The 20120-nt window shown below is 39.0% G+C and overlaps 1 protein-coding gene across 1 annotated transcript in view; it reads right to left on the bottom strand.

Moving 5' to 3' along the window:
- CEP78 (centrosomal protein 78) overlaps window positions 1-18679 on the bottom strand; it is a 28385-nt gene extending 9706 nt beyond the window's left edge. The window contains 11 exon segments of the mRNA XM_054397590.1: window positions 3501-3644; window positions 4749-4794; window positions 5836-5971; window positions 7829-7937; window positions 13036-13100; window positions 13361-13474; window positions 16059-16233; window positions 16952-17055; window positions 17528-17600; window positions 18034-18209; window positions 18427-18679. Coding sequence (XP_054253565.1) covers window positions 3501-3644; window positions 4749-4794; window positions 5836-5971; window positions 7829-7937; window positions 13036-13100; window positions 13361-13474; window positions 16059-16233; window positions 16952-17055; window positions 17528-17600; window positions 18034-18209; window positions 18427-18679 — 1395 coding nt within the window.
- Between the last annotated feature and the right edge of the window lie 1441 nt (window positions 18680-20120).

Here is a 20120-nt window from a genome sequence, read left to right as displayed (position 1 = left end):
AAGATGTTGAACAAGACTGGTCCCAGGACTGATCCCTGAGGGACTCCATTTGTCACTGGCCTCCACTTGGACATGGAGCAATTGACAGCCACTCTTTGTTCTTTGTCCACCAAGTGGTCCATGCATCAAACCTATGTTTTACCAGCTTAGAGATCAGGATGTCATGTGGGACAGTGTCAAAGGCTTTGCTCAGGCCCAGATAAACAATGTCAGCTGCTTTCCCCTTGTCTGTTGATGTTGTGACATTGTCATACAAGGCCACCAGGTTTGACAGGCACAATTTGCCCTTGGTGAAGCCATACTGATTGTACCCAATCAGCTCTTTATTATTCTTCTGCCTCAGCAGCGCTTCTAGGAGGATCTACTCCATGAAGGCCTCACAAGAGTGGGAAGTTTTCCCATGCTGTCCTTTACCCAAGTACTGGGGAGACAGCAGACCTCCCTACAGAGCAGATTCAGTCTGCACATCTGGCCTTGCATTCACCTCAGCAGGGAGTCTGCTACTACAACGACTTACTAATTTTTCTTTTGAGGGTTAGTTTTTATGGCCAACCTGAGGCATGTTAGCCTTGATGACACTTAGGGCCTTACCTCGTCATTGCTCACAACCAGTTCCTCCTGCAAAGCCTCACAGCTGTTCCACAAGGTCACTGCAGGTGGTGGGCTTCTTAAAGGAACATGCTTGCTCCATTTGTTTCATCAGGCAGATACCTGTTCCCACTGACTCTGCTCCTGTGGGTTACTACAGGAAGGCAGGGGGGCTTTCATCATAGGAGAGATGCTCCAGTCCCTTAACCATCCTTATGGCTCTTCATTGGACTCTCTCCAGCATGTCCACATCTCTCCTGTACTGGGAAACCCAGAACTGGACATGACACTCCAGGTGTGGCCTCACTAGTGCTGACTACAGGGGAAAGATCATCTCCCTCAGCATGCTGGTAACATTTCTCCTAGTGCAGCCCAGGATACCGTTAGCCTTCTTTGCTGCAAGTCCACATTGCTGACTTATGTTCAACTTGAGTGTCCACCAGGAACACGAGGGCCTTTGCTGCAATGCTGGTTTCCAGATGATCTGCTGTCAGCACCTCTTGGTGCATAGGAGTATTGTCCCCCAGGTGCAGAACTCTGCACTTCTTGTTGAAGTACACAATTTTTCTCCACAATAGCAAGTTGAATCAACTTGCCTTACGATTAGATATACATGCAAACAGATGTAAGAAATAAAAAGACTTAAACAAGAAATGGAAGAACACCAAGCAGCAGCAGGGAAACAGACCTCATAACTCAATGGTGAAAAGTTTTAGTTCGGTTCTGACACAATGTAAAGCCATGCCTCGCATCAGCATAACAAAAAGGATGGGAGAGGCACAGAAACAATTAGAGATTAAACAGTGCTGTCAAGATATGCAAGGACCTAAAAATCTATTCTGGATTTTAAATTCAGACAATCAGGAAAACCTGAGCTTTTATAAGCACAGCCAATTTTGAACCTGTTTTTGGATAGTTTCCTAGAACTTTAGAGTTTTACCTCCAGGGAAGCTCAAAGTAATCACAAATTATGCCTTCCTTACTGTTGCTCTACATGTAATACTACAGGTAACACTGACAACAAGGTTGATATAACAACCTTCCCACAAAGCACAAAACACTGTCTGCCCCAGCAGCATGTCCTCAAAATAATTTTCCTCCCTCTCCAAATGTCAAGAACCAAACACATCATGAGTTTTCTGAAAGCACTGTACTTGCTGCATAAATGTTTTTCATGCAATATGCATGTGATATGGAGCTCCATGATATGAGACACAATGCTTTTGAAGCCACTGCATAACACAATGTCTACATATTGCGTATCAACAACAGGAAATCACCTACAGAGAAGAAAGCTACTATATAACTTAGTCCCAGCAGCATGTAAAAACCTTGAAAATCTTCCTGAAGACAAGTTCTAGAGAGAACAAGGATAGACTTAAAGAAAAAGTATACATTGGCTGAAAAAAAACAAACAAAAAACCCCAACAACCAAAGGCACATAGTTAGTTATGCAGTATTTCTACAGTCTTTTTGCCTTCCATGGTAAATCTACACCATCTAACTCTGTGGTAGTTTTAGGCTGTGCCTGGAAAATTTTCCACAGATCTTCAACAGAAAGTATTAGAATGTAAATAAATCACCACTGAATGTAAAAAGGAAAATAATGATAAGTTCAAAACAATTCCATTGGACAGATAATAAACATAAGGCTACTAAGGTAAACTAACTTTCTCTCTTTTCATTTTCCCCGCTCTAGCAAATACTAACTTGTGCTTCTGCTGGCTGTTGCTGACCTTGAATGCATTCTTATTCTGGCTGAGTATCTAACAAAATAACTCTCTGCCTTTTTTTTCCTCTCTTTACCATGTGTACAGTGCAGGGAGAAAGGAGCAGGGAAAAGGAGGCTATCAGCAGCTCCCCTGCTTTTGTCCAGGGGAGTTCTTGTGCTGTTTATAAATTGTAGTTTTCCTTGTAAATACAGCTTCATTTGCTTCCAACAGAGCTGGTCTGGCAATTTAATGTTGGGGGGAGCTTTCAATCCACCACATTCTTCCATTACATATAGATCTGCAACAAGTTTCAAATTCCCTTCACTTACGTAAAAACAGCTATATGGTTTTAATATTTATACACCCAAACAGCTGATTCACCCAGCACAGTGGTCTATGACAACAACCACCAAAACCAAACTGAGTTTAAGTCTTATTTTTAGCAGTACTCATTTGGAAGCAGTGCAAATTCTCCAAACAAAATTAAGATTCCAATAGTTCAGAAACAATCCAGTTATTCTGCCTAAGGGTGTTGCTTTATAATACTGCTAGATTATGCTGGCAGTGTTACTGAGCCACTGAAAAAAACTTTGTTTTCCCTTGCTTTTACAAGAACATTCCCTGTCAAGACATTTGCAGCAACAGTCAGTCTTGCTACTGCAAGTTTTTTAGAACTATCAAGTAGAGGGAATAACAAAGAACAAATAGAAAAAAATTTGTTACCAAGCTCAATTATAAAATGGAGTTTTAACACACATTCGGAGGTTTCAAAAATTATTTTTACACAATAACCATTAAAATATTTTCTCTCTTATAATTTAATGTTATTTCTAAAGAAAATACTTTGAAATAAATACCACAGGCAATAATACTGATTAAATATTTGTGTACCATGATTCAAGACTTGGAGAGAAATTACAGACATCTGTTAAGTTCTTCCTTATTATGGCCTTGATTTAACAATAATGCTTATAATATACACAACTCCATTAGAAATACTCAGACTGGAAATTCAGTGAATATTTGACACACATCTTTTGAAACAGAAGCCTGTGTAACATAATGCAGGATAACCAGAAGTTATTCAGAAATCCTGCTCTGTGACTGGTTACTAGCATAATCATAGTTTTCTGAATAAGAAATGGTTTAACTGATATAATTTGCTTTATGAAGTTTCAGGCAGAAGAACATGCTTCTTACCTGTAATTTTTGATATGCTGTCACATTAATCTTTTCTAATGAATTTGCCAAATTAGGATCATGGATAACATCATTTGAATAGTCTGTGTCTTCAGTTTCGGAGGCCGAGGCACTTTCTACTGTCACCTTCACCGGAACACCTGTCTAATTACATCAGAAAAGAAAAACACACCCACTCACAGCATTGTGCCATAAGAATCAAACATTACGTAGTGTAAAAAAGCTTAACTTAAATGCAATCACTTTGTATTATATTCCCTTACAATACAAATACATTGGTTAGCTATGCAATTTTGAAATAAATTTGCATGAAACAGTATTTTTAAAAAAATCACATGTGTACATATACTGGGTACAAGCAGCAAAGACTTGGTAGCAGGACTAGATACCGTGAGGAGAGGCCAGGGCTGCCCCATGCTGGACACCAGTTCCAGCCAGCTCCAACTAAACCACTGCAGTGCAAGGCTGGGCTCAGGAGCTAAGAGGGCAGTGCCTCAGGGAAAGCTATTCAGAATAGGACAAAAAATGCCTGACAGGCAGAAGCAGAGGGAACGAAAAAGTGAGAAACAGCAGAGGGAACACCATGTTCAGAGAAGGAGGTGTTCCATGGTGGAGCAGATACCCATACCCCATTCAGGGAAGACCCCATGCCAGAGGGATGGACCAAAAGTGCTTCAGCCCACGGAGAGCCTGTGCCAAAGCAGGTATTCCCAAAGGACTGCAGACCCTGGGAAGGCTACACCAGATAGGGGATAAATGTGCTGCCTTCAGCAACAATCAGATCCTTCTGTGAGCCACATTAATTCCTTAGTACACACTAAACCACTTCTCCAGCTTTTCTGTGGTGAGGAGATGGAATTTAGATGCAAAGAGAAGACTTCCACTTGGTATGTTTACTACAGCAGTCCCTGGTACATAGTTCAAAGGAAAAAGGAGGAAAGAGAGGAAGGGACACCTAGAATCTTTCAGACAAAAGTACTGTTAACTTTTCTCTGGTGGGATTGTGCCCATACTCCAACCCTGCTTGCTCAAAAGACTAAGAAACCAAAACACAGAGATGGGAGTGAATTAAGTATCAAAGAAGTTTCAAGCAAATGCTGACACAAACTATTATTTTGTACTTGTTTGAGAGCGAAACTTTAAAAGTATGTTTCTGCTTTAAGACAGTTAAGAATCTGTCAAGCACACATTTCATCTTTTTTCAGGCATTCATCTACTAAATAAATTGTCATACTGAAGATAGATTACCTCAATCTTCACTGGTAATTCTTCAGCACTATCCACTGGCCCCCCTCTAGAGTTAAGGACAAAAAACACTTTTGAGAAAAGTAAGTTTGTAATGCTACCATTACTCCTTCCATTCCTAAACACAGAATTTAGGATACATAAACCACTAAGAGTAAAACTGCACACAGCACTGTACCCCTTTAACACTCTTTACATCCTCATTTTGTTCTATTAGTGCTCCTACTAAAAAATGAGTTAGAGCAATATTGCTGGATGTCACATTAGTATCTTCAATAGACATCTTGCTTAATTATTGTGAACTAAAGTCAACAGAATTCAATGTTCAGCATTTTGAAAAGCAAGTTACAATAGAGCTTCAAATGAATTTCTTTAAAGTATTTATATGGCCTCCATTTTTACACTCCAAGGTCTAGGGAATATATTTAAGAAGAAATTCTAAAAATCTCCTGGAATAGAATATTATAATTGTAGCAGTCGGGGTCACCATTTATAATTGTATCAGTAGTGGTGTTCTCATAGGCTGCATGTTACGGTGTTTCCAGGTGATGCCAAGACAAGAAGACTCTTACTGTGAAAGGCAAAAGCATTTATTGCCTAAGGAACTAAGCAAAGTACTAAGCACAAGCAAAAGCAAAAGCTGAAGCATAAGCCTAAGCCAAAGCCTACTCTGTTACATAGTCAACTTATATACTTTTCTAATACAGAGCTGTCACATCCCAGTTGGCTATTCTTTCACTGACATGGGTCCAAGCAAAGCATACAATAGGTTAATACTGACAAAGAAGCTTCTCAACATATGCAGTCACCTTCTGCCTAGTCTTTCTCTTCAGTTACAAGGTGTTTACGTTCTTTCCAACTCAAAGACAAAATATAGCCTTCTCAAAAGTTGTTCAAACATTTGCTGTCTTCCTACAGAATATATGTACCATCCTCAAAAATTACATAAACAGAAAAAATTATAGAGACAATATGAAATTCTGGAAGTAACTTTCAAATACATACTAAAAAAATTTAACACTGCTCTCTACTACATCTATCATGTAGTTTTCATGCTTTTATATTTTCTTGTGTACTATGAAAATGTCACCTGCATCTTTTTGCACGTTCTGCAGTCCGCCAAGGAATGAAGCCTTTTGTGCCTGGTGGTAGTGGCTTTGGTGAGTAACTATCTTTCACAGGTGTATTTTTTTTCCCAGGACTTAGAGACTTTTTACATAGTAATCCTGTATTGAACAGCAAGAATGCAAAAAAAGAGAATTCATTATACCTATTTATTTACATATAGTGTGACAGCTTAATGCTCATAAGTAAAATCTCCTTATGTAATAAATAAAAAGAACTGTTGAAAATCTATCTTTTACTCTAATATTGCTGAAGTGTTCAAAAACTTTAGTTCTGCTTCTCAAAAAGAGGGACAGACAGCTTATCTATTTGCATTTATAAGGTGATATATCATAGAATCAACCAGGTTAGAGGAGACCTGCAAGATCACCCAGTTCAACCTATCACCCAGCCCTGAGCAATCAACCAGACCATGGCACTAAGTGCCTCATTCAGTCTTCTCTTGAACATCTCCAGTGATGGCAACTCCACCACCTCCCTGGGCAGCCCATTCCAATGGGCAATCACCCTCTCTGTGAAGAACTTCCTCCTAATATCCAGCCTATACCTCTCCTGGCACAACTTGAAACTGTGTCCTCTTGTTCTGCTGCTGGTTGCATATTTAGCTACTACGAACCTAAAAGACATGTTGTTACTCAAAAAAGTGAAGTTTAGTAGCTGAAGAGGTTTATTCACATTACAGATTTTAGATATCTAACTCCACAGTCTCAAGTGAGAGATTAGACAGTCCAAAGAGACAATAAGGTTATCTATGTGCTTCAAATTGCCCTCCAGTGGCTTTGATGTGAGGTATGTTGGGTTTGCTACTGGCAAAACACTTGATGCTAAAAAGCTGGTACTCCTGTTCATTGCTTCTGCAGACCACCAGCAATATCTTCACTTAAGATGAATAATAATGAAAAGTCATGTTCACTAGTCCAGTCTTTTGTTGCTTAAGTCATACAACATCACTCAAAGTAAATTCATAATAAATACCTAGCATGGGTGATCACTCTGCTCCAGGTTCTGTAAAAATCAGAAACTAACAAGCTCTGAAAACTGTTCAGACAGTATTTCATGCAGTTAAACTAGTGATCACTATTAAACCAACTAATTTTGCATAACTGTGGTAATAGGATTCCAAATTTCAGCTTGTTTTCAACAAGTAAGTAGTATAGATTAGTTTTAACTTCCTCACTCACTCCATCCCTTTGAAAAAAAGATAAAACAACAAAACTGACACAAGATGACAAAAACAAACCCAAACCCCCAATCATATTTAAGTCAAGGGGGTTTTCCTCCAAAACTCTGATAACCAGCTTGTTTGTAGAGATACTTCAATTTGATTTAAGCTTACCTCTCTGTTTCCAGATAACTAAAGCAAAGATGAAAGACAGTCAAATGTATTAGTGACATTTTTTTGGTAATTTATTGAAAAACATTTAGTGTATCATAACTATAAGTAGTTAATTACAAATATTCAAGATACTTATGTTAAGCATACTATTTATAATAGGTTTACATGAGTTTAAAAAAAGCCCAAAAACCAAAACATAAAACATTGTGTACATCAGTAAAAAATGCACACTTATTTGCGCTGGCAAAGGACAGTCTGCTACAGAAAGATTAAATCATCAGAACTAGGCAACTTACTAATACAAAGCATCCTAGAAGCGGAAGCTTTTGGAAAGAATGCACTCAGAATAAATACGTGCAGTGCTTCCACATACTTAAAGTCAGCACATCATTTTCCCAGCCACACATCTAGGAGTATTAAAAAATAAGAGCAAATTTCCTACAGAAACCAGTGATGGTAGAAGACACATTCTTGACTTAAGAATAAATGGACTTTTTTTTGAAGACTAGTTTTCTGCAAAACATTCAATTTAGGCATATATTTAAAAACTAACATTCTTAAATATTAAAAGATTATTTTTTGTAGACAAAATTTAGTATAGTCAAAGAAAACACAGTATTACCAATACGAATAGTAGCTTTTCCTTTTCGACCACTTCCTAGGACAATAGTTCTTTTCTTTGGTCTAGTTTTCAAAGCATCCTTGGAAGATGGAGATGTCTGCCACTTATACTGCAATGTTTGGGTTTTTTTAAAAAGAAAGACAAATTGTTTTAGTAGATGATATTTAAAGAGGTGCTTATTTAAGATTAGAAGGGGTTTTGTCAGATACATGGACAACACTGCTAGTTATAGAAAACTTAATCTGCCAAATTAAGGGGAAAAAATATATCCCACAAACTCCCAATTGAAACACAGACTCAATGCAAGTCTGAGTGCTACATTATCAGAAAGTGTTCTTATAACACCACTACACTATTTGTTCCAATACTTTCCTTTCTCTTGTGCAAAACGATTCTCCTTCTATAGCAAAATAAACAGCATGGACCATATAAAAAGGAAACTCTGGATTTTGCATTCTGTCTCAGAAAGCTGGCTTGCTAGGAATCACTGGCCAAACTTCTTTGGAGTAATAAAAACTTCTTTAGCATGATTTTTCTATTACAATGAAGTTGGTATTTTTAAAAATACCAAGGACTTCACTGCCTGTAATGAAAGTTCACCCTTTCACAATAAAAGCCTCCACACTAAAATTAAAATATAGTAATAACCAAAGGCAACTGCTGTACTTCAAAATTTATTTCCTTACAGGTTCCCCTTTCCCCAATAACAGTTTGTGATGGTTTTAAGACTGTCTTTTTATTTTTTCTTCACAAAGTTTGAGCAGAGAAAGTGAAAGAATGTAAATAAATCACTATTGGGTGTAAGAAAGCAAAATAATGATTATTCTAAACACTTCCATTGGAGAGGTAGAAATGTTTAAGAATCTACTCAAAACAGATTTGGGGAGTTGGGCAGTCTCAGCTTGCTCAGCTTCTGTCTGCCTGCTTCTTCTTTTCTGTCTGAAGATAACATGCATATTGACCTTGACAAGCTAAGTCTAACAGCCTCTCTGCTTCTTGGCTTTCTTCCCTTCTGCCAGGGAGGGTCGGGGGGAGTCCTTCTGGCTGTGGGGGAGGCCCCTTGGGGAAGGCCCTTTGGGGGAAGGCTCCTTGGGGGAAGCAAAGGAGGCTTGGTTGTGCTTTTCTGTTGATTGTACATATTTGTAAATGTTGTGAATAGTGTATATTTGTACATATTCATTGTATCTCATCATAGATTGTAGTTTTTGCTTGTAAATACAGCTTTCATTTGCTTCCAGACTGAGCTAGCCTAGTTAGTGTGGCAGGAAGATTTCAGCTCGCACACTGTTACAGTTTTATTACTCCATACAGGTATTTTTAAGTTACACTGTCACTTATTCTTCACCATGCATGAGAAACTAATTAGTACAAAGTCAAGTGCTGAAGAAAATGGTCCTGGTTCAGCTAGGATAGAGTTAATTCAGAAGAGGCAGACAAAAGCCACACCCAGGATGGCCTGCTGAGACAGCCAGTGGGGAGTTCTACAGCACTGGCAAGCACAGACAGAGGGGTGAGCCTTTTTGTATTACTCACTTTACATATTACTTCTTCACTATTATTATTGTTCGTCCTGTTGTTCGTTCTTTGTATTGTTCTATTGAACTCTACTTATCTCAGCTTATGGGGCTTTCCATTTTGCTCCTGCTTTCTCCTTCCCATCCTACTGAAGCAGAAGGGAGTGTGTGTTTGTGGGGTGGTTAGAGTTAGTTAGCAGGGGGCTGTTGTGTGAACGGAGTGTGGTATGTGGAGCTTGGCTACCAGCTGAGCCTAAAACCATGACAGAAATGCATCTTATCTCAGACAGCCCTAAACTCCACAACAGAGTACTAGGAACAGTATGCCAGTTACTCCCCTCTAATACACATGGAAGACTAAAATACCATTATTGTGTTCTAACTAACCAAATTTAGTCCAAGTTTACCATTGACGGGGAAAAAAATTTGTTTTTTAAACTTCGGACTTGAATATCCTTGTATAAGTTTTGTTGTGTCTACAGCTAAATCTAACTACTGGCACAACTGAATTGTTTTAAAATTACAAACAGACAGGAAGAGTAAACTTAAATTGTAAATTTCTACAAGCAACTGTATCTTATTTTTATTACACGCATAAAAGAACTGCTACACTAAGTTAAACTTCAAGTTAATCTAGCCCAGAGGCCTGTCTCTTGTCATACTGCCTGCTGCTGTTATGCCACATCTCAGTGTAATGACAGCAAATATAAAATAACTAAGTCCTTGTGAGTAACTTGTTTTACAGACTCCTCCTGTGGATTTTTCCTTTACATTGAGTCTGTCACGGAAGCTACACAAACTTTCTCCACCTATTACACCCCATCATATCTATAACTTACAATTGACTATACTAGCTACACAGAGCTACTAGGACATACAACTTTTCTCATTTAGATGCTCATAAAATTTAAAGGAATCAATTAGTAATAGGTCCTCTTCACGTAGACACGGAAACCCAACCTAAATGGCAAGCACCTAAACACTCCTGAAAAGCAAAGAGAAACAACCAGGGCTGGTGCAGAACAGGACTGAAAGGCTACTGTGACTGGTATCCAGCAAGCACATGGTGACAATACATTACAAGACATGATGTTTTGTAGTTATGACAGCTTATTATTGTAAAGCCATTCAACAGCCCACTAAACTTCTCTTTTTATAAAGCAATGCAGAAGCACCTTAACGTATTTTCTTCATAAGCAAAACCATGGAGTTGACACAACAGATGCCACGATGAGATGCATGAATGCAGCTCTCCTGCTTGTCAGACATAAATAAATTCAACACTACTGAGTTTTTCTCATGAGAATTATGACAGCTAGCCTTTTGCAGGATAAAACACTGAAACTAGAGGCAGATGAAACTGCAGACAGCACTAGGCATGATCATCTGTGCAACTCTTCAGTTATCCTCTGGGTGAGATACGGTATGAGTTAGGCCACTTGCTGCAAGAGTAAGTTTCACGCAGAAGACATTAGCTTCACACAGAAAATTGTACCCTACACCTTGAGATCAGGAGGTCTCTACACATAGGCTAAACTTAGTCCAACTGATTCTTCATTTTCTGTCAGTATGAAATCCAGATCTGTAGGCAACTATGACAAGTAAAAGAAAATAAAAATATCCCTACTAAATTAAGTAATTTAAAAGACAGATACCTATGTCTTCCCCACTACAAAAAAATGGATCAGCTCATCATGTTAAAGCCTCACAGGTTTGGATGAAGTACAGAGATAAAAGGAAGCAATGTAATGACTATATTGTGTTTGACAAGCACAAGCTACAAGAAACAATCATTACTTCTTTACATTTCTGAACTTAATATATAATGGATCTGTCATTTAAAAAAACCCATGAAAATGTGAAAAATAACTGAGATTTTTGTACTGTGTAAAACTTTTCAGAAACAGAAAGAACCAGAGTGTTAGTTACATCCAGAATTTAGAATATGTCATTAGGACACTCAAAAATACATTCGTAAATTGGTTTTACTTCCACATTGTGGGATTCTGACTACTGACAGAATGACTATTGACAGTCCTTGCACTTCTTTCTGCAACAGAGTGCTGACAAACCAACTGTTTGTCTTAATATCTCTGATTTACTAGTTTAGTCCCCGGAATTTGACTCCTTACAAAAAAACACAATAAAAAACTCCACACAAAACAGCACACCACCAACACCCATACGCAACAAAACAAACCCTCATATTACTCACTTTCAACATAGAGCACACCATTAAAATTCAGAACCACATGGTTTTGTCATTATAATATCCAAGCTTCTGGATATAGCTCAAACTGCAAATCCTAGATTAGGGCAATAAATGTTTTATTTTCAAAACTGTATCAACCTCAAATGTTTGTGTTCATCTTATTAAACTGTTAGATTGTAACTTCTTGAATGTCTGCATCGTTCCCATGATAAACAGTAAATATTATCCTCAACAGCCTACTCACATAGCTTACAAAAAAAAAAAGATCTAGGCTGGTTACTAGCAAGGTTACTCAGCAAACTCTTTTCACTAATCTTGTTAATGAGGTGTGAAGAATTACTATCATTGCCATAGGATTTAAGATACTGTATTATCTACATGAATATAAAACAAATGTCTTGAGTTGAATGATCTCTTAGTTATATGGAAGATTCCCCAAAGAGTTGACTCTTCATGGTTCAACTTTCCAACCACCTTGAGCATCTCCAGGAACATGCTATTTTCATGTGATCCCTGCAACATTCTGTAAATACTGATTGCATCTGCCAAGGAGAAAAGAGTTATTTCAATCTCTTAAGGAACTTTTTTTAGAGAAATTGAGGCTGGTTGTGAAGAGATTGAAATAAGGGAACTGTATCAATCCTCACAGAATTCTACACACAAACTTCTCATTTTTTTTTAGCTACACCCTACAAATCCACAGTTCTAACTTTTAAGCCTTTTTAAAACTAAAAGAGCAGTAAGTTCCACAACAAGAACTGGAATTGTTGTAGCTATGTGAAAACAGAAGTAAGAGTACGCTCATTTTTTTTGCTGTCTCCTTTGGAAACTGAACCCAATTTCTGTGTCATAAACAAAAGATTTAGTATTTAAACACTATAATAATAAACAGTGCAGATATTCAGTTTATGTACATCACTGTCAACTGTCTATGGACTATTAAAGATATGAAGGGGCACTGGTACTTGAACTAAACTCTGGTTTCTTAGCACAGAAAATGAAAGTCTTGAGTAACTGTAAAAAAAATCTTAACTATGTAAATTATTGGAAAAGAAAGTGTTTTAAAATAAGTTTTACATTTTAATTTCCTTTACTATTTAATGAAAAGTTATTATTACCATGATAACAGGAAACATGTAGTAGAAAAACCTTCCACCAGTCCAGCAGCCGTATCTACTTAATGTTCTGTAGTAATGTCCAAGTACACAGATGTATTTCTGTCTTACTGCCTGGCTTTACTACATATTCCATCTTAAATTACATAGGAAATCATAAAAATTGCTCAATACAATATCAAACTGACAGTATTGTTTTCAGGTTTTCCCTTCATAGTGCTTTTTGGTTTTAAGCAGTTGAGAAGTCAGACTTCTGTTTATAACTTGAATAGTTGTTTTAGGTTAATTCTGAACAAAGCTGTCCTTTACAAGAAAAAATAAAAGGCAATGGCAGCTACAAAGAAAACCCAAATGCTTAACACTTACCTCTGAATTAGTACTATTTCCATTCATAAGAACTCTTTCAATAATGTTTTTCATCACAAAGTGATCTAGAATAAATTGAAACGTCTAAGAATCTCCCATATGACACAAGTTTTCAAGCAAAGAAACAAATCCCTGAATAACCAGTACACATTACCTACCCTACTCCCTTCTCCCATTTAAAAAATGCTTATCAAAATATTTTGCACGTTTTTTTTTTCTCTTAACAAGTGGTTTCTTCCCCCACTAGAATTACTGGGGGAAAAAAGGCAGTCAAAATACAACAAAAAGAAACACGAAGAGGACAAAGGTAGATGGAGATACATACCAATTAAAGGATTTTTTCTTATGTCAAGTACCACTAATGTTCTATTAGTTTGAAGAGCATCTAATAATGACCTCGCTCCTTCATTGGATATTCCACACTGCTGCAAATCAAGTGCTAAAATATTTAAGGAGGTAAAAAAAAAAAAAAGAGAAAAAGAAAGCTATTCAGTGCCACAATCTGCAGTCACCATCTAAAACAATCCACACTTGCTGAAAACCTCCATGTCACAGAACATGAAACATTAGAAAAGAGGTCATCATAACAGTCATGTGTACAACTAGGAATATTACTTTCAGAAGAAACTAGAAATGTAAACTCTTATTATAGATCAACATTAAAAAATAACTGCAAACAACTCCAAAGGAAGAAATGCAAAGATCGCAGTCAAGTCACTGTTCTTGAAAATTCCTACCAGATACAATAATCCCAAGCACCAATTAATCCAAACACCCAAGGCAACACCATTTGTACAAATGCACAACTTACATTCAAAAATTCTGAGTCAATGCTTCTACAAGTTCATTGTTTTCATGCACCATTAAGTCATGTGCTAGTGTAATGGTTTAGCACAAGGGCTACACTGCCTGCTCCCCCAACACAAAAGTGAGGGGAGAAGTTAACACACAAAACTCAGGGTTGAGATAAAGAGTTTAATAACACAAAATATCATAATCCCAATGCATAATTACCTTAGCTAATAATCCAATGAATCTAATAATACAAGGCATGATTACCTTATCTTAGCCTATTTGCAGAAGCACAGTGAAATACAGGGGGCAAAAAAACCCAGCATAAAACAGAAAACCAAACCCAGCAGCTACCCAACTCCCACCCATTCTGCCACCACGCTTGCAGAAAAGAGCCAACACCTATGAACCTGGAACCTAGAAGCAGCAACCAGAACAGGAAGCCTCCCATGTTGCAATCTGAACTTCAAGCCCCATAATACTTTGCTCCAGCTAGCACCTTCATTTTTGAAGCTAGTGTCTTGGAAGAGGCACTGGCATGATTGCAGCACAGTATGAATAACAACAGCAGATTTAACTCAATCCATGACAGGCAAAATCATAAAATGGTCTAGGTGGGAAGGGACCTCTGAAGGTCATCTACTCCAACCCCCTCTGCAATAAGCAGGGACATCCTCAACTAGATCAGGTTTCCCAGAGACCTGTAAAGCCTCACTTTGAAATAGCCATGAACTTGTATTGCCATGGCTTTGGCATTTATTTCATATCATGTATGCACAGTATCACAGAATGGTTGAGGTTGGAAGGGACCTCTGGAAGTCATCTTGCCCAATCATCTTGCTCAAGCAGGCTCACTTAAAGCCAGCTGCCCCATACCATGTCCACACAGCTCTTACAAGACCTCCAAGGATGAAGGCTCTACAACCACTGTGGGGAACCTGTGTCAGTGTTCAGCCACCTTCACTGCCAGTGTTCAAGCACCCTCACAGTGAGAAAGTGTTTCCTGATGTTCAAGGAGGAACCCCAGTGTTTTAGTCTGTGCCCACTTCCTCTTGCCTTATCTCTGGGCACCACTGGGAAGAGCCTGGCTCCACCTTCTTTATGGCCATCCTTCAAATATTCATATGCCTTGATGAGACCTGCCCTCAGCCTTCTCTTGTCCAGACTAGATCGTCCAAACTCCCTCAACCCTTCCTGAAAAAAGAGTTGCTCTAGTCCTTTGGTCATCTTAGTGGCCCTTCGCTGGACTCTGGTAGCTTCAGCACTCTCCTGTACAGAGAAGACCAGGTCTGGCCTCCTGAGTGCTTGACTAGATATGAAGAATCACCTCCCTCAACCTTCCTGCAACTCTCTGCCTAATATATCTCTGCCCAGGATACAACTACATTTCTTTTGACACAAAGGTGCTTTACTGGCTCACGGTCAGCTTGTGGTTGACCAGGACTTCCATAACCCTTTCTGCAAACCTGTTTGTCAATCACACAGCCCCCAGCATTTTCAGGTGCATCAGATTATTTCTGCCCAGAGGCAAGACTTTGCACTTCTGTTTGCTAAACTCACAAAGTTCTCATCAGACCATTTCTCAGGCCAGCTGAGGTCCCTCTGGTTGGCATCACATCCCTACCTTCCCAGTGATGCAGGTATGGCTGACTTGCTTATAGTTCCCTGGGTACTTCTTCCCAACCTTCTTGAAGATAGAAATGACATTTGCTATCAGGCATCCTTCCTACATACCATGATCCTTCAAAGATTATTGACAATGGCCTCAAAATTACATCAGTCATCTCTCTCAGCACTTGCATCCCATCAGCCGCATCAGATGCATCCCTACAGAACTCTGTAGGCCCAGTTTGCTTAAGTATTCTCTAACCCGATCTTCTTCCGTCAGTATAAACATTATCTGCACACCTGGTTCAAACTATAGAACAATTTCAACAGGTAAATATTTGTTTCCTTGTACTGAATGGTACAACTTACACCAGCACCATTAGCCATTTCATACAGATATACCATAGAATATAATACTTCTCCAAAATACGAGAGAACAACACTGAAGGTCCCTTCCAACACAAACCATTTCATGAATCTAGAAACAGTATTCAAACACTTGGACAATTTAAAAGATATTTTTTTTAACAGGAAGTTACTATTCTCTTTGCATGCAAAACTGCATTTTAAAGTTTTCTGTGTGCCACCACCACTGTATCTTAAGAGTCAGCATTTCACAATACCTTTGAGCCAAAGGTCCTCTCCTAGACAGTCTGCAAAGACACTTGCTCCTCTATCTCCAATAAGCATGTTGCAGTTGAAAGTAATCCGCCTCAAGCCAGTCATATAGTCAAGGTCAGGTCTCCTGTAACGCAGGCTTTCAGCCCAGGCCTCACCATGTCTTTTCATTGCCTGGTGCTTTGCAAATAAAGAAGTTGTTACCAAGCGCAAAACCAAAGCCATTACTGATATGATCACAAGTTACCTTTGTCTGCAATTGATATTTAGTGGCTCGAATGCTGCTATAAGAAATACACACTGTTTCTGAGTTCAAGAAATACAAGTTTTTGTTCTGATCATCCAGTTTGCAATGTAAATTATTAAATATGACTACAAAGCATCTTGTTTTGGCAGACGCTTTCAAGACATCTTGAATAGGAAATACACAATAGGAAGTCATGTTGTTTCATGCCAAACAATGCTAACATTAATTAAGACTATTGTACTAGTCACAAGCTTACTAACCAGTTAATTAGTAGTCTCTCAATTATAAATTTAATTATTCTTTCCCAATGCCTAAGAATACTTAAGAGATTTTTCAAAATTTGTGACAATGAAAGAAATGTTCCCCAATACCTCTGTCAGACATTTACAGCCCCAATCTTTGAAGAAAATATATAATTTGGAACTGTTATTTAGCTGATGTTTACTAAGAAATACCGTATTTAAATCCCTCACTGGTAGACTAAGCTGCTTTGTGCATACAGAGTAACAAATTTCAGAAGGAGTGTTCACATACTTAACTTCAATATTCATATATGCTGCTCATAATTCAGAGCTTAAAAGAGCTTGGAGGGAAAAAAATAGTATTTAAGTTCTTGGGAACATTTGGTTCTAAGAAAGGTGATTAAATTACCTTTAATACATTTGCTATATGTTCTGCCCCTTGCCATGTGAGGCTACATCCAGTGAAGTTTACATATTTGATAGTAGCTGAATTCTTTACACTCTGACAGATTGCTGAAGAAAATAAAAGCATGCATATTATCTGCACACACCACAGACAGATTATCAGAACATACTTTTTCACTGCTATATTAAGATGCTGAAAAGCCTCAACAAAGATCTAGTGCTGAAATACAAAATGTATTTTAAGGTGCTCTAAGATTGCAAAAACTATATGAATAAGCTAGAACCTCTTCTATTTCAGTTTACATAAACACCATCAATAGTTAATCTCAAACAAATATTATGACTGTTGTTTTAAATAAAAGTATAAACATCATTATAAAATAGGATGGGTATTTACTAGCATCAAATGAAGAAATTAAATTCTTTAAATATTGTTAAATCATGTAGAATAAAGAGAATATTACTTTAATTATAGACAAATTTAAAACTGGAATGGAAATACTGAACATCTCAGCTACCTATTTAAAGGACTAAGAAACAAGAGAGAAAAATATTTATATAATTTTGATTCTGAACTTACTTTCTAATCCTCTATCTCCAATTGGACAATGGGCTAATGAGACACTCTCCAGAGATGATGCTGCGGCTAAGCCCTTCATAATAAAAACAGAGTTTGTTAACTGCTTGAAAAGCAGAAATAGAGGAAAAAAAAACCAACAAAAACTCTCCCAAAGCACCTAAACTGCTTAGAACTCTTAGTGCTCCCCACAAGAAACTCTAGAAGCTTCAGAGCAAGGTCAAAACAAGTAGTTTCAGTCACAAGTTCCAAACACATGGCAGAGATGCTGCCAAGAACTTTCTAATATGCACTGATGAATCAGGGCAAGGGTAGGTAACGTGATTTTGAAAGGTGCAGCAAGACTGTTATACTAAATGGCTCAGAAGAACCATTCATATGATGGATAACACAAAGGTATCTTATAAAAGGAACATGCTCATCTGTGACAAATATTTATAAAATTTACTTGCTACTTCTCTACATTCTAAGCATATTTTTCACTTATTTGCATACTACTACATTCTTACCTTTGTTAGAAGTATTAGATCTCTCTCCCTCAGAAGTAAACCTTGCAGTTCTAAATTTTTCAGTACATCTGATATACTGAGGCAACCTTTGACAGCTTTGCATAATTGACCAGTCAAGTCTTTTGATTGAATTGCTGGAATTCTCCTTCTGAAGTAAGTTTTGTATCTTTCAACACCTAGTAAATAACAAAAATTACATATCAGTAAAATCTAATCCCTATTCACTTAAAGGCAATAGTGATCATATCTTGCCTTTTTTTTCTTAAATAGAAGTAATTCCTTCTGCATTACAACTCCTCTCCCCATGTAGTCAATCACACAAAAGTTTCATGCAAAACATTATAACATGCATACATACATCAACACAGTTGTTTTCTAGGTATTACTACAAACCTGATTCTCCAAGGCCTTGTTGATGAAAACTTCTTATTGCAATGGAAGTCAAAGTCTTATTATGCCTGATAGCAGTCAAGAGCGGAGGCCAATCAGCAGCTTTGATGTGATCTACAATTAGGTCAAGCGCACCCTGTGTCAGGTTAGCCTTCACAGCTTTCAGTGGGACAGAGCTTTGAAGAGCACAAAGATGTTCATAATGCGAGTAGAAATCCAGCATGCACTGCCTTCTTATTTTGACAGACTCAATCATTTTTTCATGTCATATCTCTAAAATAAGAAAGGGGGGGGGGGGGGGGGGGGAGAAGAAAAAGCTTTTTCCAACGTATCATTGATTTCAAAAAACATTAATTTGTTCCTCCATATCATATAGTGTTTACACATCATTGATGTGGCAGCTGAAAGAGCTAAAACACTGACGACTTGCATACTTCCATGTATAAGTACAGCTGAACAGGATGGTGGAAGAAACCTCACAAACCTGCACTTTTTTTTCTCCCACATAAACAGATGCAGTTATGAGCTTTTCTGCAACCTCAACCAAAAAAGTTTAGATTCTCATAATACAAAATAAAATGTGTGTTCTCCTAACTGTTTTTGCTATTATATACTTTACATGCATATGTTAAGTAAATTTAGGAAAGCAGTTCTCCGGCATCAGTTCTTGTTACCCATTAGTACCCATGTAACAAAACTCCCAAGCAGAAACTCTAAACACTGTATACATTTAATTTAATTCGAGGAACTGCTTTATTTAATTATATAATCCACATAACACACGCAAACGAACACCTCTGGTTATAACGGGTAAATTTTCTTGTTTCACCCACTCAGTATTGACACCAGCACGGTGAACTACTTCAGTGCTCCGCTTCCCCCGCAAAGTACACCATTGACCAGTCCAGCATGAACCGAGGACTACGCCGTCCGCCATCCGCCATGGAGACAAGAGATGCACCCCCGGGGCGAAAGCACCTACAGTCGATACCCCTCGCCCCGCAGGCATCAGCCCCCTTTTTCCCCCAGTCCGGACGGTCCCTCCTCCCCGAAAGCCACCTCAGTCAGCCCCTGCGAACTCCCAGCTGGACCACCATCCCCCTACCCACTCCATCACGGCACAGGCACGGCTGCACGGGAACTACCCGTCCAGCACCGACGCCCACGAGACTCGACGGAAACCTCGCACCTACCCCCGAGCCGGCCGGCGACCGCCACCCATTACGAGATACGCCCACCTCCGCACACAGCCATTTCGCTGAGACCTCAACCGCCGCGGGCCCGCCCGCCGCCACGTGGCGGACGAGGCTGACACCCCGATTGGCTGCCGCTCGCCGGTCTCCTGGTTTCGCAGATTGAAAACGACCCCACCCAGGGCCGAGCTGACTCAGTCGCGCCCCGGGGCCGCGGGAACACCCCCCCAGCCGTAACGGTTGCCCTGCGCGCGAGGAGCGGGGCGGTCGCCAGAGTGGGGTCCGCCCCGATCCGCCCCGATCCGCGAGGGCGTGCGCCTATTGGACCACGGCGAGAGGTTACTTCGGCGCTGGCGCGGTTGTGGCGGCTAGTGGCCGGGCGTTCCCAGTGCTACGTTTTTCCAACACGCTCTTTCCGAGACCGGCAAGGTGCATTGCCCCCTCCCTGTGCGGAACTGGAAACTAATCCAGGCATTACTGCCACACAAATACTCCTGCCGAGGG

The sequence above is a fragment of the Indicator indicator genome, chromosome Z (genome assembly GCF_027791375.1).
Source record: "Indicator indicator isolate 239-I01 chromosome Z, UM_Iind_1.1, whole genome shotgun sequence".
NCBI lineage: Eukaryota > Metazoa > Chordata > Aves > Piciformes > Indicatoridae > Indicator > Indicator indicator.
This window is presented reverse-complemented; position numbering and strand designations above follow the sequence as displayed.